General features: G+C 55.9%; 3 protein-coding genes across 3 annotated transcripts; all 3 read right to left on the bottom strand.

The window, feature by feature from the left end:
* Nucleotides 1-636: 636 nt before the first annotated feature.
* LOC135317266 (feather keratin Cos1-1/Cos1-3/Cos2-1-like) lies at nt 637-951 on the bottom strand. The gene has a single exon (XM_064473211.1). The coding sequence runs from the start codon at nt 949-951 to the stop codon at nt 637-639; it is 315 nt and encodes a 104-aa protein (XP_064329281.1).
* A 6921-nt stretch (nt 952-7872) lies between these two features.
* On the bottom strand, nt 7873-8187 carry LOC135317279 (feather keratin Cos1-1/Cos1-3/Cos2-1-like). The gene has a single exon (XM_064473233.1). It carries the CDS (start codon nt 8185-8187, stop codon nt 7873-7875), a length of 315 nt encoding a protein of 104 aa, XP_064329303.1.
* Nucleotides 8188-15106: 6919 nt separating this feature from the next.
* On the bottom strand, nt 15107-15421 carry LOC135317332 (feather keratin Cos1-1/Cos1-3/Cos2-1). The gene has a single exon (XM_064473405.1). It carries the CDS (start codon nt 15419-15421, stop codon nt 15107-15109), a length of 315 nt encoding a protein of 104 aa, XP_064329475.1.
* Between the last annotated feature and the right edge of the window lie 11569 nt (nt 15422-26990).

The following is a 26990-nucleotide window of genomic DNA, read 5'->3' on the forward strand; positions in this document are numbered from 1 at the left end:
ACCTGCCTGTGCCCATGTGTACCGGCCACGGGCTCTAGATGGCGTAATGCAGTGGAGGGGAAGGTGGAGAGGAGGCTGTGGGCTGTCCGTGTGCATTCTTGTCTTCCCATTCCCCACTCCTGCCGCCCTTTGGAGCCATGCTCTTGCTGATAGCCATTGGCTGTGGAGTAGCCAGGGTTGTCTTTGTTAGCTCCAGGGGAAAGGGCACAAACCAAAATCTACTGCGGTGAGTCCCACCCTCCCCTTGCTCCACCTCTTCCCTGAGCAGACTGGAAGAGCTGCCGCAGAAGGAAGGAGGACTCGCAGGCCCAAGCTTGGATGCAGCACAACTTTAATGAGTCCAAAGAAGAAAAGGAGGTGGTTCACAGAGAGCAGCAGGGGCAGCCACTAAGATGCGGTGGAGCTCCTGCAGGGTGTCCATCTGCCCACCCTGCAGAGGGAGGGAGGCCAACAGGTCCCCGCTAGGCTGGTGTGGGGAGGCGGTGACAGGAAAGGTAAAGAAGAGAGAGAAGGGATTAGAAGAGCAAAACAGTGGCCCGAGGAGGTGAATACAGTGCCCTGAAGCTCTGTCTCCTGTCCAGCAGCACCATGTTCTGAGGTCTTGGAAGTTCTTGGCCAAAGTTGTTGCCAGCCGCTTTAGCAGGGTCGACATCTGCTGCCACAGTAGCGGTTCGTAATGCAGGAGAGGTCAAAGCCCCCGGAGCTGATGGGCACTCCATCACAGCTGAGGATGCTGCCAACAGCAGCGGAGGTGGAGGAGCCCACAACGGTGTTCTGTGGGAAGGAGCTGAGGATGGGGCCGGGCAGGGTCACCACCACGGGGGAGGGCTGGATGACGACGGTGGAGTTCTGGCACTGCCTGACACAGGGCTCATTGCAGCTGTTGGCCAGCGGGGTCGGGCCGCAGGGCGAGCAGGGCTGGCAGGGCTGGCACTGGTCGTAGCAGGACATGTCTCTGGTCCAGCGGTGCACCTGGGAGAGAGGGCAGGGAAGAAGCAGAGCACAGGGATACATGAGGGGCAGCGCTGCACCCAACCACAGTGGAGCCAAGGCACCTCCTGGCCCAGCACGCGCTGCCCAGCCCAAAGGCCACGAGCCACCTCAACTAAGTCCCAGCCCCTCTCTCTGGAAGACCTCCTCTCCCCTTCCCTCTCCCATGAGAATCAGTTCCCAGCCCTGGGCTAGGACAGCCCATATCGGCTGAGGCACCCATCGAGGAAAGACCTGATCCTGAAGGAGGAGGAGGAGGAGACGAGGCTTCACTCTCACCTGATTCCCAAGGAGAAGGAGGCGAGAGAAGTGGATGAGAGGGCAGAGAGTTGGGCTGCCTTTTATAGTAGACCTGCATTGCCTGAGGCCCAGAGGCACCCTTTGGGGAAGTAATAATTTTCTGACAAGCTCACGTCAAATGCGGACCATCCCGGCCAATGGGACGGGCTGTGTCCTGGCTTCCTGCACTGCTGCCTTTTCATTTCCTGGCTTACGCCACGTGCTTTCCCAGATGAAGGCTTCTGTAAGTGCTGGGAGGAGAGGCCTGAGGATTTCCAGGATGGAAACACGTCAGCGCAGGCAGAAGACTCAGATCAAGTGCTGGCGGCCTGCCGTGCAGGCAGGTGATGATGTGCACCTGGGTCATACCTGTGGGCTTGTTTGTGGCAAAGTTTGCAGGAAATGGGCATCGCTCTCATGCTTCTTGTCCGGGTGCACAAAGGCTCCCATGTGAGAGGTCATGTCACATCTAGCCCCCAGCATCTGCTCAGCAGAGTCCACAGTTGCGGATGTGGACTTGGTGATTGACGGTCGGACTTGGTGATCTTTTGGGGTCTTTTCCAACCTTGACGAGTCTATGTTTTCCTGGCTTGCGTTACGTGAGCATAGAGATTTTGGCGTGCTCCCATGGAGGCACGCACGAGCACACGTCGGTCAGCCTGTACTTGTGTGAGCCTCATCATGGGGACGTGCGCAGGTCACAGCAGGGGGACTGTCCCGTGGTGCGTCCAGGAGAACTGCAGAGTAGCACGTTGCCCTTGCCAGAAGGAGCCCATCTGCAGCTGAACGGTGGTGCCTTTGGCCTGGCAGAGAGCTGCTCAGAGAACCAAAATGCACTCCCTTATGCCCTCTCGCGTCCTCCCTTTCTTGCTTTACGTACGGGGAGAAAGAGCAAGAAAGCCTGCCCGCCTATGCAGGCCGTTATCCTGGCATTGTATCCCCTGACGGGGCAGTGTTGCTGGTGACTGGGCGGGACAGAGGCTCCTCATGTCCACGCCAATGCCACCACTCAGCCTGGTGCTGAGTGAGGCAGGGCCTACGACCTCGCACCGAGTGGGTACTGGAGCGAAGGGACCAGGGTCCAGATGATGCTCTGCTGTGAGACGTGGGACTGACTTTCTGGGTGGCACAGGGAGAGTCAGGCAGCTGAGGACGCCTTTGGTGTTGAAGCACCAGGAGTCCCATGCTCCCCACAGAAACCTGAATCTGAGGGCACAGCACCTGTGTCTGGGAAGGCAGGGACATGTGCTTCAGGGCCCAGCTGCAGAAACTCTGCTGCTGTTTCATGAGGGAGGTCAGGCAAGTTCCCTCTTTGTGACAGAGGCTGCAGGTACCTTGTAAGGGACCTAAGTGCGTCCTCCACCCTAGTCTGCCTTGTCTTTGCTCCAGCTTAGAGGCAGTGTAACCGAGGGCCACCCTTCTCCCTTTGTTGACCTTGCTGAGATCATGTCCAGGTGGTGCTGCTGGGAGGCTTCAGCCAGGCCTGACTGCCCTTCCCATGGGAGCCGCTTTCAGACTCAAGTTCAAGGACATTAGATAGCTGTCATATTAGAGCACTTATTCAAACTCTTTAAGCGTGAGGAATAATACCATTTATCTTAAGCTTATTCAGCATTCCATCCGTGCCTTACTGAAGCCTGGACTGGTTCCTCTCTCTTGGAATTCGTATCCCTCTAACTGTGCCTCATACTCTCTTGGACCCACTGCAGCCTGTTTCTGTGGCAAGGCTTTGGGAGGTGGGGGAGAAGGGTGCAGGGGTGCCCCCTGTGAGAAGAATCCAGTGGCTACCGCCATGTCTGACAGAGCCAGTTCCAACCGGCTCCAACACGGACTATCTGCTGCACAGCGCTGAGCCCGTTAGCAATGCTGGCTAACACATCTTAGAGAAAGGGCAAAAGCCTACACAGGAAATGAGGAATGGAGAGAGTAAACCATTTGAGAAACAGTCCCGCAAACACCAAGGCCAGAGGAAAGGGAGGAGGAGGAGGAGGAGCAGGTGCTTCAGGCAATGGTGCAGAGATTGCTGGGCAACCTGTGGGAGAGACCACGGTGCAGCAGACATCCACATGGAGGATCCCGCGCTGGACCAGGAGCCCATGGAGGATCCCACGCTGGACCAGGTGGATATCCCCTGCTGGAAGTGTGGCCTGTGCAGAGCCCACGCTGAAGCAGGCTCCTGGCACCAACTGCGGGCCCTGGAGGACCCCCATGCCGGGGCAGTCTTATCCGGAAGGACTGCAGGCCGTGGACTGGACCTATGATGGAGCTGGTCTTGAAAGACTGCAGCCTATGGGAAGGACTCATGCTGGAGCAGAGAAAAATGTGAGGAGAAAAGAGCGGCAGGAAGGAACTGTTGTGTCCTGCCACAACGCTCCCCCATTCCACAGTACACTGTGCGGCTTGCGGGTGGAGGAGATGGAGAGCCATGAACGAAGGAGGGAAGTCGAGGCTGTGAAAAAGAGGTGGGCATGGAGGTGTTTTAGAGGGTTTTGGTCTGTTTCTCACCATCCTGCTCTATTTGTAATTGGCACTATGTTAAATGAATCTTCCCCAAGTCGAGCCTGCTTTAAGGGTGGCAGCATTTGGTAAGTAATCCCCCTGTCTTTACCTTGACCCACAACCTTACTTTCACCTGACTTTCTCCTTACTATCTCCTTCTGCCCTGTGGAGGAGGGAGCGTGAGAGATCAGCCGGGTGTGTTTGGAAGCCAGCCAAGGTCTCCCTGGTTCTGCAACAACTATGGTAGTTAGAAGTGCCATGTGTGCTTTTTACATTGCCATGCTTTTCTTTTTTTCCTGCTTCCTATCTATGCCATCAGGAGCAGTCTCTTCCTCCCACTGTTGTTCCCTTCAGAGGACGGTGGGCAGTGATGTCAGGTGGCCTTTGTGCTTGTGTACCTGGGCACCAGTGGCAGGTTTAGAGCCATGGGCAGAGCACAGCTCACCAAACCTCCTGCCGTAGCCTCAAATGTACAAGGAGTCCCCACGGTCTGCGCGGGAGGAAAGCCGTGAATGGGAGCTACTCTCTTGATGACCTGCTGTGCTGGTTTTGGCTGAGAAGGGGTTAATTCTCCTCCGGGGTGGGGTGGGGGGTGGGGGGATGGGGGTGTCGACAACCTTTCCAGCCTCCCGCGCTCTGCCGCGTCGGCGGGAGGCTGGGAGGGGCAAGGCCACGGCCGGGGCGGCTGACCCCGACTGGCCAATGGCATGTTCGTTCCATACCATGTGACACCATGACCAGTATAGCAAGGGGGGGCAATCTGCGGCTCAGAGGAGGCGTGGCTTTGGGTCGGCGGGCGGTGAGCGCTTGCGTCGCTTGTGGTCTGTTTCGGCGGTTCATTCCCCTACCCTCTCCCTTCCCCTCCCCCCCACCCCGCGTTTTGCGCCTCTCATTGTTCTCCTTACGTTGCATTTTTGTTGTTGTTTCTTTTAATTTTAATTATTTCACTGTTCTTATCCCAACCCACGAGCGTTACCCTTCTGATTCTCTCCCCCATCTACTGGTGGGGGAGTGAGCGAGCGACTGTGTGGGGCTGAGCTGCCGGCTAAACCACGACACCTGCTCTCTTCAGCTCTTTCTGACTCTGCTAGGAAGAGTCCTGCATGACAACTGGTGACAGAGAAGAAACACCCACTCCCTTGGCTGCCTCAGACCCCCTCCACCTTGCATTTCTTTCCCCAACCATCCAGCCCCTCACTGGCTCTCTTTCCCAGCCCGTTCCCTCTCAACGTCTCCCAGGCAGGTCAGTGCAGATGATCTCGGCTGTCTTTGTAGGCCCAAATTTCTGAGGTTCAAGCACCAAAGGCTGTTCTCCACGAGCGGTAGGCTTCAGGGGAGGAGGGACCTAGGAGAAGGGGCCCAGTACAGTTCTCTTCTCTTGGCAGCCTGGCAGGAGGCCCTTCTGTGCAAGGCTGAGCTGTGGGCAAAGGCCCTCAGCACTCCCGTGGCAGCCCTATTTCCCCTACGCGCCCAGAGATCTGCACCCAAAGATCCTCTTTCTGAGAGGGGCTGGCGTTGGTGGCCTGAGGGAAAAGAGAAGGTGGTGAGAGAGCTTCTGCCATGGAACTGTTCTTCCCTCGCGCGCCAGGATGGGATTGTACTTGCCGTGAGCTGCAGAGAGAGAGCCTGGGCTGTTCTGGTCGGTGCTCTCTCTACAGTACCATGGGAGGAAGGGTCAGTCGCTCACCTGTGTCTTCTTTTAGGCCCATGCAAGAAACCCTTTTTGTCCTGGAGGTGCTCGTTCTGATGGGAGGTGGGGATGTGCGGTGCGCCAGGCACCTCAGCCTTGCAAATCTGTGCAACCACCCGCTGGGCCGCACGGGGCACTGCATGGTGTGGCAGAGGAAGAGGGGATCTGCCCTAGCTATCGTTGCCCTTGGATGTTCTCACTGATTATTCACCCGATTAACACCTGGCTCAGACGCTGGTGCCGTTGGTGGAAGTTTGGGGATTTTTTGATCGTGGGAAGGTTCATACAGAAAGCAGCCTTCCAGCTCTTCAAGGAGTTAGTCAGCAGGACCCCCTGGGAAGAGGTCCTCAGGGACAAGGGAACAGAAGTGCCGGCAGACCTTGGAAGGTGCATTCCATAGAGCACAGGAGCTCTCAGTTGCCAGGTGTAAGAAATCCGGCAAGGAAGGGAAGAGAGCAGTACGGCTGAGCTGAGATATGCTGGTCAAACTAATGAGCAAGGGGGAACCGCGCAAGCAGTGGAAGCAGTGGAAGCGGGGACAGGCAAGGGATGCAAAGAATAACTAAAGGGCTTCTACAGGTACGACAGCCAGAAAAAGAAGGCTAAAGAAAGTGCACCCGCCCTGCTGAACAAGAATGGTTGCCTAGTATCAAGAGACGAGGAGAGAGCTGAGGTACTCAACAACTTTCTTGCCTCAGTCTTCGCTGGTAGCCTCTCTCCTCAACCCTCTCAAGCCAATGGACCGCAGGATGGAGACGAGGGGGCTAAAGCCCCTCCCACCACCTGAGGAACCGGAACACCCACAAGCCTATGGGACCTGACGAGATGCATCCCAGAGTCCTGAGGGAATTGGCTGGTGGAGCTGCCAAGACACTCTCCATGGTCTCGAAAGGCCATGGCAGTCAGGTGAAGTCCCTGGGGAGTGGAAGAAGGGAAAGAGTGTGTCCATCTTTGAAAAGGGTAGAAAGGAGAACCTGGGGAGCTACCGTCCTGTGAGCCTCACCTCTGAATGGGAAGGGGGGTTGCGGACTCTGCGTTACACATAGTCTCTGCCACTCCTTCCTCTTCACGCTGCTCCCCTGCTCCACGGTGGGGTCCCACCCACGGGAGAAGGTCCTTCACAAAATTCTCCAACGTGGGTCCTTCCACCGGGCTGCATTTCTTCACGGGCTGCTCCACCGTGGGTCCCCCACGGGGTCACAGCTCCTGCCAGAGGACCTGCTCCAGCGTGGGCTTCTCTCCGCAGGAGGGCAGTTCCTGCCAGGAACCTCTTCCAGTGCAAGCTCTTTACGGGGTCACAGTGTCCTTCACGGTACATCCACCTGCTCCGGGGTGAGGTCCTCCGTGGTCAGCCCACGACCTGAGGGCAGGAAGGGCATGAGTGGAACCTCACACGGTTCGTGGGGCGCTGTGTGCCCGAGATGTTATTGTGCGCCAAGCGGTGCCTCCAGGAGTTCCTTTTCTGCTCCCAGGAGACCACGGATGGATGCCAGGATTTAGAGCATTGCCTGCGGCTGAAGGCCAAGGTCCAAAAGGAACTTTCAAAGTATAACTGAAAAGCATAACTAGATGTTAGCATTAACAGTCATTTGCGCCACAAGGCATTTGCGCAGGGAAGGTGGACAGGTGAAACAAGCCATGAGGGCCTTGTGGGGGTGTTGGCTTCGCAGGGAGTGTGGCCGATACTAATCCTGACTTGTGCATTACCTCAGGCCTGCCTATCTGGAGAGCAGCTGGGCCCTGCCAGGTGCTGAAGGGCTATATGAGGTCGCTATCTCACCTGCCTGTGCCCATGTGTACCGGCCACGGGCTCTAGATGGCGTAATGCAGTGGAGGGGAAGGTGGAGAGGAGGCTGTGGGCTGTCCGTGTGCATTCTTGTCTTCCCATTCCCCACTCCTGCCGCCCTTTGGAGCCATGCTCTCGCTGATAGCCATTGGCTGTGGAGTAGCCAGGGTTGTCTTTGTTAGCTCCAGGGGAAAGGGCACAAACCAAAATCTACTGCGGTGAGTCCCACCCTCCCCTTGCTCCACCTCTTCCCTGAGCAGACTGGAAGAGCTGCCGCAGAAGGAAGGAGGACTCGCAGGCCCAAGCTTGGATGCAGCACAACTTTAATGAGTCTGAAGAAGAAAAGGAGGTGGTTCACAGAGAGCAGCAGGGGCAGCCACTAAGATGCGGTGGAGCTCCTGCAGGGTGTCCATCTGCCCACCCTGCAGAGGGAGGGAGGCCAACAGGTCCCCGCTAGGCTGGTGTGGGGAGGCGGTGACAGGAAAGGTAAAGAAGAGAGAGAAGGGATTAGAAGAGCAAAACAGTGGCCCGAGGAGGTGAATACAGTGCCCTGAAGCTCTGTCTCCTGTCCAGCAGCACCATGTTCTGAGGTCTTGGAAGTTCTTGGCCAAAGTTGTTGCCAGCCGCTTTAGCAGGGTCGACATCTGCTGCCACAGTAGCGGTTCGTAATGCAGGAGAGGTCAAAGCCCCCGGAGTTGATGGGCACTCCATCACAGCTGAGGATGCTGCCAACAGCAGCGGAGGTGGAGGAGCCCACAACGGTGTTCTGTGGGAAGGAGCTGAGGATGGGGCCGGGCAGGGTCACCACCACGGGGGAGGGCTCGATGACGACGATGGAGTTCTGGCACTGCCTGACACAGGGCTCATTGCAGCTGTTGGCCAGCGGGGTCGGGCCGCAGGGCGAGCAGGGCTGGCAGGGCTGGCACTGGTCGTAGCAGGACATGTCTCTGGTCCAACGGTGCACCTGGGAGAGAGGGCAGGGAAGAAGCAGAGCACAGGGATACATGAGGGGCAGCACTGCACCCAACCACAGTGGAGCCAAGGCACCTCCTGGCCCAGCACGCGCTGCCCAGCCCAAAGGCCACGAGCCACCTCAACTAAGTCCCAGCCCCTCTCTCTGGAAGACCTCCTCTCCCCTTCCCTCTCCCATGAGAATCAGTTCCCAGCCCTGGGCTAGGACAGCCCATATCGGCTGAGGCACCCATCGAGGAAAGACCTGATCCTGAAGGAGGAGGAGGAGGAGACGAGGCTTCACTCTCACCTGATTCCCAAGGAGAAGGAGGCGAGAGAAGTGGATGAGAGGGCAGAGAGTTGGGCCGCCTTTTATAGTAGACCTGCATTGCCTGAGGCCCAGAGGCACCCTTTGGGGAAGTAATAATTTTCTGACAAGCTCACGTCAAATGCGGACCATCCCGGCCAATGGTACGGGCTGTGTCCTGGCTTCCTGCACTGCTGCCTTTTCATTTCCTGGCTTACGCCACGTGCTTTCCCAGATGAAGGCTTCTGTAAGTGCTGGGATGAGAGGCCTGAGGATTTCCAGGATGGAAACACGTCAGCGCAGGCAGAAGACTCAGATCAAGTGCTGGCGGCCTGCCGTGCAGGCAGGTGATGATGTGCACCTGGGTCATACCTGTGGGCTTGTTTGTGGCAAAGTTTGCAGGAAATGGGCATCGCTCTCATGCTTCTTGTCCGGGTGCACAAAGGCTCCCATGTGAGAGGTCATGTCACATCTAGCCCCCAGCATCTGCTCAGCAGAGTCCACAGTTGCGGATGTGGACTTGGTGATTGACGGTCGGACTTGGTGATCTTTTGGGGTCTTTTCCAACCTTGACGAGTCTATGTTTTCCTGGCTTGCGTTACGTGAGCATAGAGATTTTGGCGTGCTCCCATGGAGGCACGCACGAGCACACGTCGGTCAGCCTGTACTTGTGTGAGCCTCATCATGGGGACGTGCGCAGGTCACAGCAGGGGGACTGTCCCGTGGTGCGTCCAGGAGAACTGCAGAGTAGCACGTTGCCCTTGCCAGAAGGAGCCCATCTGCAGCTGAACGGTGGTGCCTTTGGCCTGGCAGAGAGCTGCTCAGAGAACCAAAATGCACTCCCTTATGCCCTCTCGCGTCCTCCCTTTCTTGCTTTACGTACGGGGAGAAAGAGCAAGAAAGCCTGCCCGCCTATGCAGGCCGTTATCCTGGCATTGTATCCCCTGACGAGGCAGTGTTGCTGGTGACTGGGCGGGACAGAGGCTCCTCATGTCCACGCCAATGCCACCACTCAGCCTGGTGCTGAGTGAGGCAGGGCCTACGACCTCGCACCGAGTGGGTACTGGAGCGAATGGACCAGGGTCCAGATGATGCTCTGCTGTGAGACGTGGGACTGACTTTCTGGGTGGCACAGGGAGAGTCAGGCAGCTGAGGACGCCTTTGGTGTTGAAGCACCAGGAGTCCCATGCTCCCCACAGAAACCTGAATCTGAGGGCACAGCACCTGTGTCTAGGAAGGCAGGGACATGTGCTTCAGGGCCCAACTGCAGAAACTCTGCTGCTGTTTCATGAGGGAGGTCAGGCAAGTTCCCTCTTTGTGACAGAGGCTGCAGGTACCTTGTAAGGGACCTAAGTGCGTCCTCCACCCTAGTCTGCCTTGTCTTTGCTCCAGCTTAGAGGCAGTGTAACCGAGGGCCGCCCTTCTCCCTTTGTTGACCTTGCTGAGATCATGTCCAGGTGGTGCTGCTGGGAGGCTTCAGCCAGGCCTGACTGCCCTTCCCATGGGAGCCGCTTTCAAACTCAAGTTCAAGGACAGTAGATAGCTGTCATATTAGAGCACTTATTCAAACTCTTTAAGCGTGAGGAATAATACCATTTCTCTTAAGCTTATTCAGCATTCCATCCGTGCCTTACTGAAGCCTGGACTGGTTCCTCTCTCTTGGAATTCGTACCCCTCTAACTGTGCCTCATACTCTCTTGGACCCACTGCAGCCTGTTTCTGTGGCAAGGCTTTGGGAGGTGGGGGAGAAGGGTGCAGGGGTGCCCCCTGTGAGAAGAATCCAGTGGCTACCGCCATGTCTGACAGAGCCAGTTCCAACCGGCTCCAACACGGACTATCTGCTGCACAGCGCTGAGCCCGTTAGCAATGCTGGCTAACACATCTTAGAGAAAGGGCAAAAGCCTACACAGGAAATGAGGAATGGAGAGAGTAAACCATTTGAGAAACAGTCCCGCAAACACCAAGGCCAGAGGAAAGGGAGGAGGAGGAGGAGGAGGAGGTGCTTCAGGCAATGGTGCAGAGATTGCTGGGCAACCTGTGGGAGAGACCACGGTGGAGCAGACATCCACATGGAGGATCCCGCGCTGGACCAGGAGCCCATGGAGGATCCCACGCTGGACCAGGTGGATATCCCCTGCTGGAAGTGTGGCCTGTGCAGAGCCCACGCTGAAGCAGGCTCCTGGCACCAACTGCGGGCCCTGGAGGACCCCCATGCCGGGGCAGTCTTATCCGGAAGGACTGCAGGCCGTGGACTGGACCTATGATGGAGCTGGTCTTGAAAGACTGCAGCCTATGGGAAGGACTCATGCTGGAGCAGAGAAAAATGTGAGGAGAAAAGAGTGGCAGGAAGGAACTGTTGTGTCCTGCCACAACGCTCCCCCATTCCACAGTACACTGTGCGGCTTGCGGGTGGAGGAGATGGAGAGCCATGAACGAAGGAGGGAAGTCGAGGCTGTGAAAAAGAGGTGGGCATGGAGGTGTTTTAGAGGGTTTTGGTCTGTTTCTCACCATCCTGCTCTATTTGTAACTGGCACTATGTTAAATGAATCTTCCCCAAGTCGAGCCTGCTTTAAGGGTGGCAGCATTTGGTAAGTAATCCCCCTGTCTTTACCTTGACCCACAACCTTACTTTCACCTGACTTTCTCCTTACTATCTCCTTCTGCCCTGTGGAGGAGGGAGCGTGAGAGATCAGCCGGGTGTGTTTGGAAGCCAGCCAAGGTCTCCCTGGTTCTGCAGCCACTATGGTAATTAGAAGTGCCATGTGTGCTTTTTACATTGCCATGCTTTTCTTTTTTTCCTGCTTCCTATCTATGCCATCAGGAGCAGTCTCTTCCTCCCACTGTTGTTCCCTTCAGAGGACGGTGGGCAGTGATGTCAGGTGGCCTTTGTGCTTGTGTACCTGGGCACCAGTGGCAGGTTTAGAGCCATGGGCAGAGCACAGCTCACCAAACCTCCTGCCGTAGCCTCAAATGTACAAGGAGTCCCCACGGTCTGCGCGGGAGGAAAGCCGTGAATGGGAGCTACTCTCTTGATGACCTGCTGTGCTGGTTTTGGCTGAGAAGGGGCTAATTCTCCTCCGGGGTGGGGTGGGGGGTGGGGGGGTGGGGGTGTCGACAACCTTGCCAGCTTCCCGCGCTCTGCCGCGTCGGCGGGAGGCTGGGAGGGGCAAGGCCACGGCCGGGGCGGCTGACCCCGACTGGCCAATGGCACGTTCGTTCCATACCATGTGACACCATGACCAGTATAGCAAGGGGGGGCAATCTGCGGCTCAGAGGAGGCGTGGCTTTGGGTCGGCGGGCGGTGAGCGCTTGCGTCGCTTGTGGTCTGTTTCGGCGGTTCATTCCCCTCCCCTCTCCCTTCCCCTCCCGCCCACCCCGCGTTTCGCGCCTCTCGTTGTTCTCTTTACGTTGCATTTTTGTTGTTGTTTCTTTTAATTTTAATTATTTCACTGTTCTTATCCCAACCCACGAGCGTTACCCTTCTGATTCTCTCCCCCATCTACCGGTGGGGGAGTGAGCGAGCGACTGTGTGGGGCTGAGCTGCCGGCTAAACCACGACACCTGCTCTCTTCAGCTCTTTCTGACTCTGCTAGGAAGAGTCCTGCATGACAACTGGTGACAGAGAAGAAACACCCACTCCCTTGGCTGCCTCAGACCCCCTCCACCTTGCATTTCTTTCCCCAACCATCCAGCCCCTCACTGGCTCTCTTTCCCAGCCCGTTCCCTCTCAACGTCTCCCAGGCAGGTCAGTGCAGATGATCTCGGCTGTCTTTGTAGGCCCAAATTTCTGAGGTTCAAGCACCAAAGGCTGTTCTCCACGAGCGGTAGGCTTCAGGGGAGGAGGGACCTAGGAGAAGGGGCCCAGTACAGTTCTCTTCTCTTGGCAGCCTGGCAGGAGGCCCTTCTGTGCAAGGCTGAGCTGTGGGCAAAGGCCCTCAGCACTCCCGTGGCAGCCCTATTTCCCCTACGCGCCCAGAGATCTGCACCCAAAGATCCTCTTTCTGAGAGGGGCTGGCGTTGGTGGCCTGAGGGAAAAGAGAAGGTGGTGAGAGAGCTTCTGCCATGGAACTGTTCTTCCCTCGCGCGCCAGGATGGGATTGTACTTGCCGTGAGCTGCAGAGAGAGAGCCTGGGCTGTTCTGGTCGGTGCTCTCTCTACAGTACCATGGGAGGAAGGGTCAGTCGCTCACCTGTGTCTTCTTTTAGGCCCATGCAAGAAACCTTTTTTGTCCTGGAGGTGCTCGTTCTGATGGGAGGTGGGGATGTGCAGTGTGCCAGGCACCTCAGCCTTGCAAATCTGTGCAACCACCCGCTGGGCCGCACGGGGCACTGCATGGTGTGGCAGAGGAAGAGGGGATCTGCCCTAGCTATCGTTGCCCTTGGATGTTCTCACTGATTATTCACCCGATTAACACCTGGCTCAGACGCTGGTGCCGTTGGTGGAAGTTTGGGGATTTTTTGATTGTGGGAAGGTTCGTACAGAAAGCAGCCTTCCAGCTCTTCAAGGAGTTAGTCAGCAGGACCCCCTGGGAAGAGGTCCTCAGGGACAAGGGAACAGAAGTGCCGGCAGACCTTGGAAGGTGCATTCCATAGAGCACAGGACCTCTCAGTTGCCAGGTGTAAGAAATCCGGCAAGGAAGGGAAGAGAGCAGTACGGCTGAGCTGAGATATGCTGGTCAAACTAATGAGCAAGGGGGAACCGCGCAAGCAGTGGAAGCAGTGGAAGCGGGGACAGGCAAGGGATGCAAAGAATAACTAAAGGGCTTCTACAGGTACGACAGCCAGAAAAAGAAGGCTAAAGAAAGTGCACCCGCCCTGCTGAACAAGAATGGTTGCCTAGTATCAAGAGACGAGGAGAGAGCTGAGGTACTCAACAACTTTCTTGCCTCAGTCTTGGCTGGTAGCCTCTCTCCTCAACCCTCTCAAGCCAATGGACCGTAGGATGGAGACGAGGGGGCTAAAGCCCCTCCCACCACCTGAGGAACCAGAACACCCACAAGCCTATGGGACCTGACGAGATGCATCCCAGAGTCCTGAGGGAATTGGCTGGTGGAGCTGCCAAGACACTCCATGGTCTTGAAAGGCCATGGCAGTCAGGTGAAGTCCCTGGGGAGTGGAAGAAGGGAAAGAGTGTGTCCATCTTTGAAAAGGGTAGAAAGGAGAACCTGGGGAGCTACCGTCCTGTGAGCCTCACCTCTGAATGGGAAGGGGGGTTGCGGACTCTGCGTTACACATAGTCTCTGCCACTCCTTCCTCTTCACGCTGCTCCCCTGCTCCACGGTGGGGTCCCACCCACGGGAGAAGGTCCTTCACAAAATTCTCCAACGTGGGTCCTTCCACCGGGCTGCATTTCTTCACGGGCTGCTCCACCGTGGGTCCCCCACGGGGTCACAGCTCCTGCCAGAGGACCTGCTCCAGCGTGGGCTTCTCTCCGCAGGAGGGCAGTTCCTGCCAGGAACCTCTTCCAGTGCAAGCTCTTTACAGGGTCACAGTGTCCTTCACGGTACATCCACCTGCTCCGGGGTGAGGTCCTCCGTGGTCAGCCCACGACCTGAGGGCAGGAAGGGCATGAGTGGAACCTCACACGGTTCGTGGGGCGCTGTGTGCCCGAGATGTTATTGTGCGCCAAGCGGTGCCTCCAGGAGTTCCTTTTCTGCTCCCAGGAGACCACGGATGGATGCCAGGATTTAGGGCATTGCCTGCGGCTGAAGGCCAAGGTCCAAAAGGAACTTTCAAAGTATAACTGAAAAGCATAACTAGATGTTAGCATTAACAGTCATTTGCGCCACAAGGCATTTGCGCAGGGAAGGTGGACAGGTGAAACAAGCCATGAGGGCCTTGTGGGGGTGTTGGCTTCGCAGGGAGTGTGGCCGATACTAATCCTGACTTGTGCATTACCTCAGGCCTGCCTATCTGGAGAGCAGCTGGGCCCTGCCAGGTGCTGAAGGGCTATATGAGGTCGCTATCTCACCTGCCTGTGCCCATGTGTACCGGCCACGGGCTCTAGATGGCGTAATGCAGTGGAGGGGAAGGTGGAGAGGAGGCTGTGGGCTGTCCGTGTGCATTCTTGTCTTCCCATTCCCCACTCCTGCCGCCCTTTGGAGCCATGCTCTCGCTGATAGCCATTGGCTGTGGAGTAGCCAGGGTTGTCTTTGTTAGCTCCAGGGGAAAGGGCACAAACCAAAATCTACTGCGGTGAGTCCCACCCTCCCCTTGCTCCACCTCTTCCCTGAGCAGACTGGAAGAGCTGCCGCAGAAGGAAGGAGGACTCGCAGGCCCAAGCTTGGATGCAGCACAACTTTAATGAGTCCGAAGAAGAAAAGGAGGTGGTTCACAGAGAGCAGCAGGGACAGCCACTAAGATGCGGTGGAGCTCCTGCAGGGTGTCCATCTGCCCGCCCTGCAGAGGGAGGGAGGCCAACAGGTCCCCGCTAGGCTGGTGTGGGGAGGCGGTGACAGGAAAGGTAAAGAAGAGAGAGAAGGGATTAGAAGAGCAAAACAGTGGCCCGAGGAGGTGAATACAGTGCCCTGAAGCTCTGTCTCCTGTCCAGCAGCACCATGTTCTGAGGTCTTGGAAGTTCTTGGCCAAAGTTGTTGCCAGCCGCTTTAGCAGGGTCGACATCTGCTGCCACAGTAGCGGCTGGTAATGCAGGAGAGGTCAAAGCCCCCGGAGTTGATGGGCACTCCATCACAGCTGAGGATGCTGCCAACAGCAGCGGAGGTGGAGGAGCCCACAACGGTGCTCTGTGGGAAGGAGCTGAGGATGGGGCCGGGCAGGGTCACCACCACGGGGGAGGGCTGGATGACGACGGTGGAGTTCTGGCACTGCCTGACACAGGGCTCATTGCAGCTGTTGGCCAGCGGGGTCGGGCCACAGGGCGAGCAGGGCAGGCAGGGCTGGCACTTGTCGTAGCAGGACATGTCTCTGGTCCAACGGTGCACCTGGGAGAGAGGGCAGGGAAGAAGCAGAGCACAGGGATACATGAGGGGCAGCACTGCACCCAACCACAGTGGAGCCAAGGCACCTCCTGGCCCAGCACGCGCTGCCCAGCCCAAAGGCCACGAGCCACCTCAACTAAGTCCCAGCCCCTCTCTCTGGAAGACCTCCTCTCCCCTTCCCTCTCCCATGAGAATCAGTTCCCAGCCCTGGGCTAGGACAGCCCATATCGGCTGAGGCACCCATCGAGGAAAGACCTGATCCTGAAGGAGGAGGAGGAGGAGACGAGGCTTCACTCTCACCTGATTCCCAAGGAGAAGGAGGCGAGAGAAGTGGATGAGAGGGCAGAGAGTTGGGCTGCCTTTTATAGTAGACCTGCATTGCCTGAGGCCCAGAGGCACCCTTTGGGGAAGTAATAATTTTCTGACAAGCTCACGTCAAATGCGGACCATCCCGGCCAATGGTACGGGCTGTGTCCTGGCTTCCTGCACTGCTGCCTTTTCATTTCCTGGCTTACGCCACGTGCTTTCCCAGATGAAGGCTTCTGTAAGTGCTGGGAGGAGAGGCCTGAGGATTTCCAGGATGGAAACACGTCAGCGCAGGCAGAAGACTCGGATCAAGTGCTGGCGGCCTGCCGTGCAGGCAGGTGATGATGTGCACCTGGGTCATACCTGTGGGCTTGTTTGTGGCAAAGTTTGCAGGAAATGGGCATCGCTCTCATGCTTCTTGTCCGGGTGCACAAAGGCTCCCATGTGAGAGGTCATGTCACATCTAGCCCCCAGCATCTGCTCAGCAGAGTCCACAGTTGCGGATGTGGACTTGGTGATTGACGGTCGGACTTGGTGATCTTTTGGGGTCTTTTCCAACCTTGACGAGTCTATGTTTTCCTGGCTTGCGTTACGTGAGCATAGAGATTTTGGCGTGCTCCCATGGAGGCACGCACGAGCACACGTCGGTCAGCCTGTACTTGTGTGAGCCTCATCATGGGGACGTGCGCAGGTCACAGCAGGGGGACTGTCCCGTGGTGCGTCCAGGAGAACTGCAGAGTAGCACGTTGCCCTTGCCAGAAGGAGCCCATCTGCAGCTGAACGGTGGTGCCTTTGGCCTGGCAGAGAGCTGCTCAGAGAACCAAAATGCACTCCCTTATGCCCTCTCGCGTCCTCCCTTTCTTGCTTTACGTACGGGGAGAAAGAGCAAGAAAGCCTGCCCGCCTATGCAGGCCGTTATCCTGGCATTGTATCCCCTGACGAGGCAGTGTTGCTGGTGACTGGGTGGGACAGAGGCTCCTCATGTCCACGCCAATGCCACCACTCAGCCTGGTGCTGAGTGAGGCAGGGCCTACGACCTCGCACCGAGTGGGTACTGGAGCGAATGGACCAGGGTCCAGATGATGCTCTGCTGTGAGACGTGGGACTGACTTTCTGGGTGGCACAGGGAGAGTCAGGCAGCTGAGGACGCCTTTGGTGTTGAAGCACCAGGAGTCCCATGCTCCCCACAGAAACCTGAATCTGAGGGCACAGCACCTGTGTCTAGGAAGGCAGGGACATGTGCTTCAGGGCCCAACTGCAGAAACTCTGCTGCTGTTTCATGAGGGAGGTCAGGCAAGTTCCCTCTTTGTGACAGAGGCTGCAGGTACCTTGTAAGGGACCTAAGTGCGTCCTCCACCCTAGTCTGCCTTGTCTTTGCTCCAGCTTAGAGGCAGTGTAACCGAGGGCCGCCCTTCTCCCTTTGTTGACCTTGCTGAGATCATGTCCAGGTGGTGCTGCTGGGAGGCTTCAGCCAGGCCTGACTGCCCTTCCCATGGGAGCCGCTTTCAAACTCAAGTTCAAGGACAGTAGATAGCTGTCATATTAGAGCACTTATTCAAACTCTTTAAGCGTGAGGAATAATACCATTTCTCTTAAGCTTATTCAGCATTCCATCCGTGCCTTACTGAAGCCTGGACTGGTTCCTCTCTCTTGGAATTCGTACCCCTCTAACTGTGCCTCATACTCTCTTGGACCCACTGCAGCCTGTTTCTGTGGCAAGGCTTTGGGAGGTGGGGAAGAAGGGTGCAGGGGTGCCCCCTGTGAGAAGAATCCAGTGGCTACCGCCATGTCTGACAGAGCCAGTTCCACCCGGCTCCAACACGGACTATCTGCTGCACAGCGCTGAGCCCGTTAGCAATGCTGGCTAACACATCTTAGAGAAAGGGCAAAAGCCTACACAGGAAATGAGGAATGGAGAGAGTAAACCATTTGAGAAACAGTCCCGCAAACACCAAGGCCAGAGGAAAGGGAGGAGGAGGAGGAGGAGGAGGTGCTTCAGGCAATGGTGCAGAGATTGCTGGGCAACCTGTGGGAGAGACCACGGTGCAGCAGACATCCACATGGAGGATCCCGCGCTGGACCAGGAGCCCATGGAGGATCCCACGCTGGACCAGGTGGATATCCCCTGCTGGAAGTGTGGCCTGTGCAGAGCCCACGCTGAAGCAGGCTCCTGGCACCAACTGCGGGCCCTGGAGGACCCCCATGCCGGGGCAGTCTTATCCGGAAGGACTGCAGGCCGTGGACTGGACCTATGATGGAGCTGGTCTTGAAAGACTGCAGCCTATGGGAAGGACTCATGCTGGAGCAGAGAAAAATGTGAGGAGAAAAGAGCGGCAGGAAGGAACTGTTGTGTCCTGCCACAACGCTCCCCCATTCCACAGTACACTGTGCGGCTTGCGGGTGGAGGAGATGGAGAGCCATGAACGAAGGAGGGAAGTCGAGGCTGTGAAAAAGAGGTGGGCATGGAGGTGTTTTAGAGGGTTTTGGTCTGTTTCTCACCATCCTGCTCTATTTGTAATTGGCACTATGTTAAATGAATCTTCCCCAAGTCGAGCCTGCTTTAAGGGTGGCAGCATTTGGTAAGTAATCCCCCTGTCTTTACCTTGACCCACAACCTTACTTTCACCTGACTTTCTCCTTACTATCTCCTTCTGCCCTGTGGAGGAGGGAGCGTGAGAGATCAGCCGGGTGTGTTTGGAAGCCAGCCAAGGTCTCCCTGGTTCTGCAACAACTATGGTAATTAGAAGTGCCATGTGTGCTTTTTACATTGCCATGCTTTTCTTTTTTTCCTGCTTCCTATCTATGCCATCAGGAGCAGTCTCTTCCTCCCACTGTTGTTCCCTTCAGAGGACGGTGGGCAGTGATGTCAGGTGGCCTTTGTGCTTGTGTACCTGGGCACCAGTGGCAGGTTTAGAGCCATGGGCAGAGCACAGCTCACCAAACCTCCTGCCGTAGCCTCAAATGTACAAGGAGTCTCCACGGTCTGCGCGGGAGGAAAGCCGTGAATGGGAGCTACTCTCTTGATGACCTGCTGTGCTGGTTTTGGCTGAGAAGGGGTTAATTCTCCTCCGGGGTGGGGTGGGGGGTGGGGGGGTGGGGGTGTCGACAACCTTGCCAGCCTCCCGCGCTCTGCCGCGTCGGCGGGAGGCTGGGAGGGGCAAGGCCACGGCCGGGGCGGCTGACCCCGACTGGCCAATGGCATGTTCGTTCCATACCATGTGACACCATGACCAGTATAGCAAGGGGGGGCAATCTGCGGCTCAGAGGAGGCGTGGCTTTGGGTCGGCGGGCGGTGAGCGCTTGCGTCGCTTGTGGTCTGTTTCGGCGGTTCATTCCCCTCCCCTCTCCCTTCCCCTCCCCCCCACCCCGCGTTTCGCGCCTCTCGTTGTTCTCTTTACGTTGCATTTTTGTTGCTGTTTCTTTTAATTTTAATTATTTCACTGTTCTTATCCCAACCCACGAGCGTTACCCTTCTGATTCTCTCCCCCATCTACCGGTGGGGGGAATGAGCAAGCGACTGTGTGGGGCTGAGCTGCCGGCTAAACCACGACACCTGCTCTCTTCAGCTCTTTCTGACTCTGCTAGGAAGAGTCCTGCATGACAACTGGTGACAGAGAAGAAACACCCACTCCCTTGGCTGCCTCAGACCCCCTCCACCTTGCATTTCTTTCCCCAACCATCCAGCCCCTCACTGGCTCTCTTTCCCAGCCCGTTCCCTCTCAACGTCTCCCAGGCAGGTCAGTGCAGATGATCTCGGCTGTCTTTGTAGGCCCAAATTTCTGAGGTTCAAGCACCAAAGGCTGTTCTCCACGAGCGGTAGGCTTCAGGGGAGGAGGGACCTAGGAGAAGGGGCCCAGTACAGTTCTCTTCTCTTGGCAGCCTGGCAGGAGGCCCTTCTGTGCAAGGCTGAGCTGTGGGCAAAGGCCCTCAGCACTCCCGTGGCAGCCCTATTTCCCCTACGCGCCCAGAGATCTGCACCCAAAGATCCTCTTTCTGAGAGGGGCTGGGGTTGGTGGCCTGAGGGAAAAGAGAAGGTGGTGAGAGAGCTTCTGCCATGGAACTGTTCTTCCCTCGCGCGCCAGGATGGGATTGTACTTGCCGTGAGCTGCAGAGAGAGAGCCTGGGCTCTTCTGGTCGGTGCTCTCTCTACAGTACCATGGGAGGAAGGGTCAGTCGCTCACCTGTGTCTTCTTTTAGGCCCATACAAGAAACCCTTTTTGTCCTGGAGGTGCTCGTTCTGATGGGAGGTGGGGATGTGCGGTGCGCCAGGCACCTCAGCCTTGCAAATCTGTGCAACCACCCGCTGGGCCGCACGGGGCACTGCATGGTGTGGCAGAGGAAGAGGGGATCTGCCCTAGCTATCGTTGCCCTTGGATGTTCTCACTGATTATTCACCCGATTAACACCTGGCTCGGACGCTGGTGCCGTTGGTGGAAGTTTGGGGATTTTTTGATCGTGGGAAGGTTCATACAGAAAGCAGCCTTCCAGCTCTTCAAGGAGTTAGTCAGCAGGACCCCCTGGGAAGAGGTCCTCAGGGACAAGGGAACAGAAGTGCCGGCAGACCTTGGAAGGTGCATTCCATAGAGCACAGGAGCTCTCAGTTGCCAGGTGTAAGAAATCCGGCAAGGAAGGGAAGAGAGCAGTACGGCTGAGCTGAGATATGCTGGTCAAACTAATGAGCAAGAGGGAACCGCGCAAGCAGTGGAAGCAGTGGAAGCGGGGACAGGCAAGGGATGCAAAGAATAACTAAAGGGCTTCTACAGGTACGACAGCCAGAAAAAGAAGGCTAAAGAAAGTGCACCCGCCCTGCTGAACAAGAATGGTTGCCTAGTATCAAGAGACGAGGAGAGAGCTGAGGTACTCAACAACTTTCTTGCCTCAGTCTTGGCTGGTAGCCTCTCTCCTCAACCCTCTCAAGCCAATGGACCGTAGGATGGAGACGAGGGGGCTAAAGCCCCTCCCACCACCTGAGGAACCGGAACACCCACAAGTCTATGGGACCTGACGAGATGCATCCCAGAGTCCTGAGGGAATTGGCTGGTGGAGCTGCCAAGACACTCTCCATGGTCTCGAAAGGCCATGGCAGTCAGGTGAAGTCCCTGGGGAGTGGAAGAAGGGAAAGAGTGTGTCCATCTTGGAAAAGGGTAGAAAGGAGAACCTGGGGAGCTACCGTCCTGTGAGCCTCACCTCTGAATGGGAAGGGGGGTTGCGGACTCTGCGTTACACATAGTCTCTGCCACTCCTTCCTCTTCACGCTGCTCCCCTGCTCCACGGTGGGGTCCCACCCACGGGAGAAGGTCCTTCACAAAATTCTCCAACGTGGGTCCTTCCACCGGGCTGCATTTCTTCACGGGCTGCTCCACCGTGGGTCCCCCACGGGGTCACAGCTCCTGCCAGAGGACCTGCTCCAGCGTGGGCTTCTCTCCGCAGGAGGGCAGTTCCTGCCAGGAACCTCTTCCAGTGCAAGCTCTTTACGGGGTCACAGTGTCCTTCACGGTACATCCACCTGCTCCGGGGTGAGGTCCTCCGTGGTCAGCCCACGACCTGAGGGCAGGAAGGGCATGAGTGGAACCTCACACGGTTCGTGGGGCGCTGTGTGCCTGAGATGTTATTGTGCGCCAAGCGGTGCCTCCAGGAGTTCCTTTTCTGCTCCCAGGAGACCACGGATGGATGCCAGGATTTAGAGCATTGCCTGCGGCTGAAGGCCAAGGTCCAAAAGGAACTTTCAAAGTATAACTGAAAAGCATAACTAGATGTTAGCATTAACAGTCATTTGCGCCACAAGGCATTTGCGCAGGGAAGGTGGACAGGTGAAACAAGCCATGAGGGCCTTGTGGGGGTGTTGGCTTCGCAGGGAGTGTGGCCGATACTAATCCTGACTTGTGCATTACCTCAGGCCTGCCTATCTGGAGAGCAGCTGGGCCCTGCCAGGTGCTTGTCATGGTTTCAGCTGCGATAGAGTTAATTTTCTTCACTCTAGCTGGTATAGTGCTGTGCTTTGGAATTAGCATGGAAAAAACCTGTTGAGATAACACACAGATGTTTAGGCTGTTGCTGGGCAGCGCTGATACTAGTCAAGGACATGTCTAGCCTCCCATGCTCTGCTGGGTGCACAAGAAGCCGGGAGGGGAGGGGGCACAGCTAAGAGAGCGGATTCAAACTGACCAAAGGGATATTCCATATCATGTAACGTCATGCCCAGTATGCTACCTGGGAGGGGCTGGCCGGGAGAGGGAGGGAGCAATCGCGGCTCGGGGACGGGCAGCGTCGGTCGGCGGGTGGTGAGCGGTTGTATCGTTCGTGTTTCTGCGTTTTTGTTCCCTGTTTTCCCTTTCCTTCCTTCCCCCTTTTATTATATTAACCTTACTGTCATTATTATCATAATCATTTATCATCATCATTCTATTGTAGTTATTAAACTGTGCTTATCTCAACCCACAAGTTCTTTTGCTCGTCCGATTCTCTTCCCCATCCCACGGGGGTGGGGGGGGGGGGTGAGCGAGCGACTGCGTGGTGTTCAGTTGCCAGCTGAGGCTGAACCACGACAGTCTATTTTTGGCGCCCAACGTGGGGCGAGAAGGGTTTGAGATAATAACAGTTGCTGGTCACAGCATTGATTAATCTGCTCGCAGTATTAGCTTGTCCAGTCTTTACCATGCTGATTGTAAAGTACATGTTAAAACTTGCTGTTGGTTCTGTCAGCTGGCTGTGCTCTGCAGTGATTAGAGATATTTTGCCTAGGAGACTTGTTATTAAAACACTGGCCTTGACTGTTATCAGTTATTTAGGTTTTGCATGGAAGCCGTTACTGTACTACAGCTACCACCTCATGGAGGCAATTAGCAATTATACCTCCTCCTCTGAGGAGTTTTTTATGGAGGAAATACAGAATGGCACCGTAGCTAATATCTTATGTAATGTCTCCTCCCTCCTTACAACAACTTTTCAGTATCTTGAACATCCTTGTGTAGTTAAGATACATCTGTTGATATTGCTTTGGCAAGTGGTATCAGATCTGTCTAAGGTTAGTAAGCAAGTTAAGAATATAATCCAGAGATCTGTCCCAAGGCTTGATAGCTATGCGTGGCAGGGTATGTGGGAAAGTATGGGCAAATGCCTAAGACGGTGGGCACCCCCTGTGGTGTGGGACTTCACCCCTGAACAAGTGCAGAATCCTGAAAAATTAGTAGAACATTTGGAGGAAATATGTTGTCACCCTGGCAATTCCAGAGAGATACAGATCACTGCCATGTGCTGGGGTCTGGCTTATGCCTATCGAGCCCTATTTAACACTATTCAGTACCCCCAAGGGAAAGAGAAGGGAACTACTCCGACCCCCGTGACAAGTACTGCGGCCACCCAAACCCTCATGACAGACACTGCAGCTACTCCAACCCCAGCGACAAGCACTGCGGCCACCCAAACCGCCGTGACAGAGACTGCAGTTACTCCAACCCCGGTGATGAGCACTGTGGCCACCCAACCTGCCGCGACAGAGACTGCAGTTACTCCAACCCCGGTGATGAGCACGGCGGCCACCCAACCCGCCGCGACAGAGACTGCAGCTACTCCAACCCCGGTGATGAGCACGGCGGCCACCCAACCCGCCGCAACAGAGAATGCAGCTACTCCAACCCCGGTGACAAACACTGCGGCCACCCAACCCGCCGCGACAGAGACTGCAGCTACTCCAACCCCGGTGATGAGCACGGCGGCCACCCAACCCGCCGCAACAGAGAATGCAGTTACTCCAACCCCGGTGACGAGCACTGCAGCCACCCAACCCGTTGCGACAGATACTGCAGCTGCTCCAACCCCGGTGATGAGCACGGCGGCCACCCAACCCATTGCGACAGATACTGCAGCTGCTCCAACCCCGGTGATGAGCACGGCGGCCACTCAAACCCCCACGACAGGCACTGCAGCTACTCAAACCCCAGTGCCAAGCGTTGCAGCTGAACCAGAGGACCAACCTGTGCCAGTATCAGTCGCCCCTATACGCAAGAAGAAATCATGGAAGAGAAAGTCAACTCGTTTAGAAAGAGATTACGATGAACCAGGGCCATCACGAGAAGAGGAGGAGGAGGAGGAACCATGTGTACAAGAAACGGAAACTACCCGATCTCTATCCTTGAGTGAGTTGCGGGATATACGGAAAGATTTCGGGCGTCATTCAGGTGAGCACGTTATCACCTGGCTGCTCCGATTCTGGGATAATGGGGCCAGTAGTTTGGAATTAGAGGGGAAGGAAGCCAAACAACTGGGATCCCTCTCTAGGGAAGGGGGCATTGATAAAGCAATTGGAAAAGGAACACAAGCCCTCAGCCTCTGGAGGCGGCTCCTGGCCGCGGTGAGAGAGAGGTATCCCTTCAAAGAAGATATTGTATTTCGCCTAGGAAAATGGACGACCATGGAGAAAGGCGTTCAGCATCTAAGGGAATTAGCCGTGCTTGAGGTGGTTTATGGTGACCTGGACGATCAACGGTCCTCCAAAGATCCAGATGAAGCCGAGTGCACACGACCCATGTGGCGGAAGTTTGTACGGAGCGCACCATCCTCGTATGCAAACTCATTGGCAGTGATGTCCTGGAAAGATGACGAGACACCAACGGTGGCTGAGTTGATTGATAGACTCCGGGAATATGAAGCGAATCTCTCTTCCTCGCTCATCTCTGCTGTTGAGAAACTGTCCCGAGAGTTCCAGCAACTCAAAGAAGATATGTCCTACTCCCCACCAGTACGGACCAGTATCTCAGCCATTAGGAGTAATCGTCCCTTGGCTCAAGAGAAGGGATACACACGACGGGGCACCCTATGGTTTTACCTGCGTGATCACGGAGAGGACATGAAGAAGTGGGATGGAAAACCTACCTCAGCCTTAGAGGCGCGGGTACGTGAGCTGCAAGGGAGAACAATTACTCAGGGAAGTTTCTCCAGGAGAGCTGCTGCCCCAGTTTCCCGTAAGCAATTCTCTAGACAGAGGAGCAGAAGTGCTGATGGCCTGACTGATCTTAACAGAGACACCCGTGATTCATATCTACCGGAAGTGAGTGATGAATACTATGATCAGGACTAGGGGGGCCCTGCCTCCAGCCAGGTGGAGGAAAGGGATAACCGGGTTTACTGGACTGTGTGGATCTGATGGCCTGGCACATCTAACCCACAGGAATATAGAGCTTTAGTGGACACCGGTGCACAGTGTACCTTAATGCCATCAAACTATATAGGGGCAGAACCCATCAGCATTGCTGGAGTGACAGGGGGATCCCAAGAGCTAACTGTATTGGAGGCCGAAGTGAGCCTAACTGGCAATGAGTGGCAGAAGCACCCCATTGTGACTGGCCCCGAGGCTCCGTGCATCCTTGGCATAGACTATCTCAGGAGAGGGTATTTCAAGGACCCAAAAGGTTACAAGTGGGCTTTTGGTGTAGCCGCCTTGGAGACGGCGGAAATTAAACAGCTGTCTACTTTGCCTGGCCTCTCGAAGGACCCTTCTGTTGTGGGGTTGCTGAAGGTCAAAGAACAACAGGTGCCGATCGCCACCACAACAGTGCACCGACGGCAATATCGCACCAACAGAGACTCTCTGATCCCTATCCACGGGCTCATTCGTCGACTGGAGAGCCAAGGAGTCATCAGTAAAACCCACTCACCCTTTAACAGTCCCATATGGCCAGTCCGGAAGTCTAATGGAGAGTGGAGGCTAACGGTAGACTATCGTGGCCTGAATGAAGTCACCCCACCGTTGAGTGCTGCTGTGCCAGACATGCTAGAACTTCAATATGAACTGGAGTCCAAGGCAGCCAAGTGGTATGCCACAACCGATATCGCTAATGCATTCTTCTCAACCCCTCTGGCAGCAGAGTGCAGGCCACAGTTTGCTTTTACTTGGAGGGGGGTCCAGTACACCTGGAATCGACTGCCCCAGGGGTGGAAACACAGCCCTACCATTTGCCATGGACTGATCCATAATGCTTTGGAACAAGGTGGAGCTCCCGAACACCTACAATACATTGATGACATTATCGTGTGGGGCAATACAGCAGAAGAAGTCTTTGAGAAAGGGAAGGAAATAGTTCAAATCCTCCTGAAAGCTGGTTTCGCCATAAAACAAAGTAAAGTTAAGGGACCTGCACGAGAAATCCAGTTCTTAGGAATCAAATGGCAAGATGGTCGTCGTCAGATCCCCATGGATGTGATCAACAAAATAACAGCCATGTCTCCACCAACCAGCAAAAAGGAAACACAAGCTTTCTTGGGCGTTGTGGGTTTTTGGAGAATGCATATTCCACACTACAGCCTGATCGTAAGCCCCCTCCATCAAGTGACCCGGAAAAAGAATGATTTCAAATGGGGCCCTGAACAACAACAAGCCTTTGAACAGATTAAACGGGAAATAGTTCATGCAGTAGCTCTTGGGCCAGTCCGGGCAGGACAAGATATTAAAAATGTGCTCTACACCGCAGCCGGGGAGAATGGCCCTACCTGGAGCCTCTGGCAGAAAGCACACGGGGAGACCCGGGGTCGACCCCTAGGGTTTTGGAGTCGGGGATACAGAGGGTCCGAAGCCCGCTATACTCCAACTGAAAAAGAGATATTGGCAGCATATGAAGGGGTTCGAGCTGCTTCAGAAGTGGTTGGTACTGAAGCACAGTTGCTCCTGGCACCCCGACTGCCAGTGCTGGGCTGGATGTTCAAAGGAAATGTCCCCTCTACACACCATGCAACTGATGCTACGTGGAGTAAATGGGTTGCACTGATCACCCAGCGGGCTCGAGTAGGAAACCCCAGTCGCCCAGGAATCTTGGAAGTGATTATGGACTGGCCAGAAGGCAAAGATTTTGGAATATCACCAGAGGAGGAGGTGGCACGTGCTGAAGAAGCCCCACTGTATAACACACTGCCAGAAGATGAGAAGCAATATGCCCTGTTTACTGATGGGTCCTGTCGCCTTGTGGGAAAGCACCGGAGATGGAAGGCTGCTGTATGGAGTCCTACAGGACAAGTCGCAGAACCTGCTGAAGGAGAAGGTGAATCGAGCCAGTTTGCAGAGGTAAAGGCCATCCAGCTGGCCTTAGACATCGCTGAACGGGAATAGTGGCCAGTGCTCTATCTCTATACTGATTCCTGGATGGTGGCAAATGCCCTGTGGGGCTGGCTGCAGCAGTGGAAGCAGAACTGGCAGCGCAGAGGCAAACCCATCTGGGCTGCCGCACTGGGGCAAGATATTGCTGCCCGGGTAGAG

This window comes from Phalacrocorax carbo, chromosome 25 (genome assembly GCF_963921805.1).
Source record: "Phalacrocorax carbo chromosome 25, bPhaCar2.1, whole genome shotgun sequence".
NCBI lineage: Eukaryota > Metazoa > Chordata > Aves > Suliformes > Phalacrocoracidae > Phalacrocorax > Phalacrocorax carbo.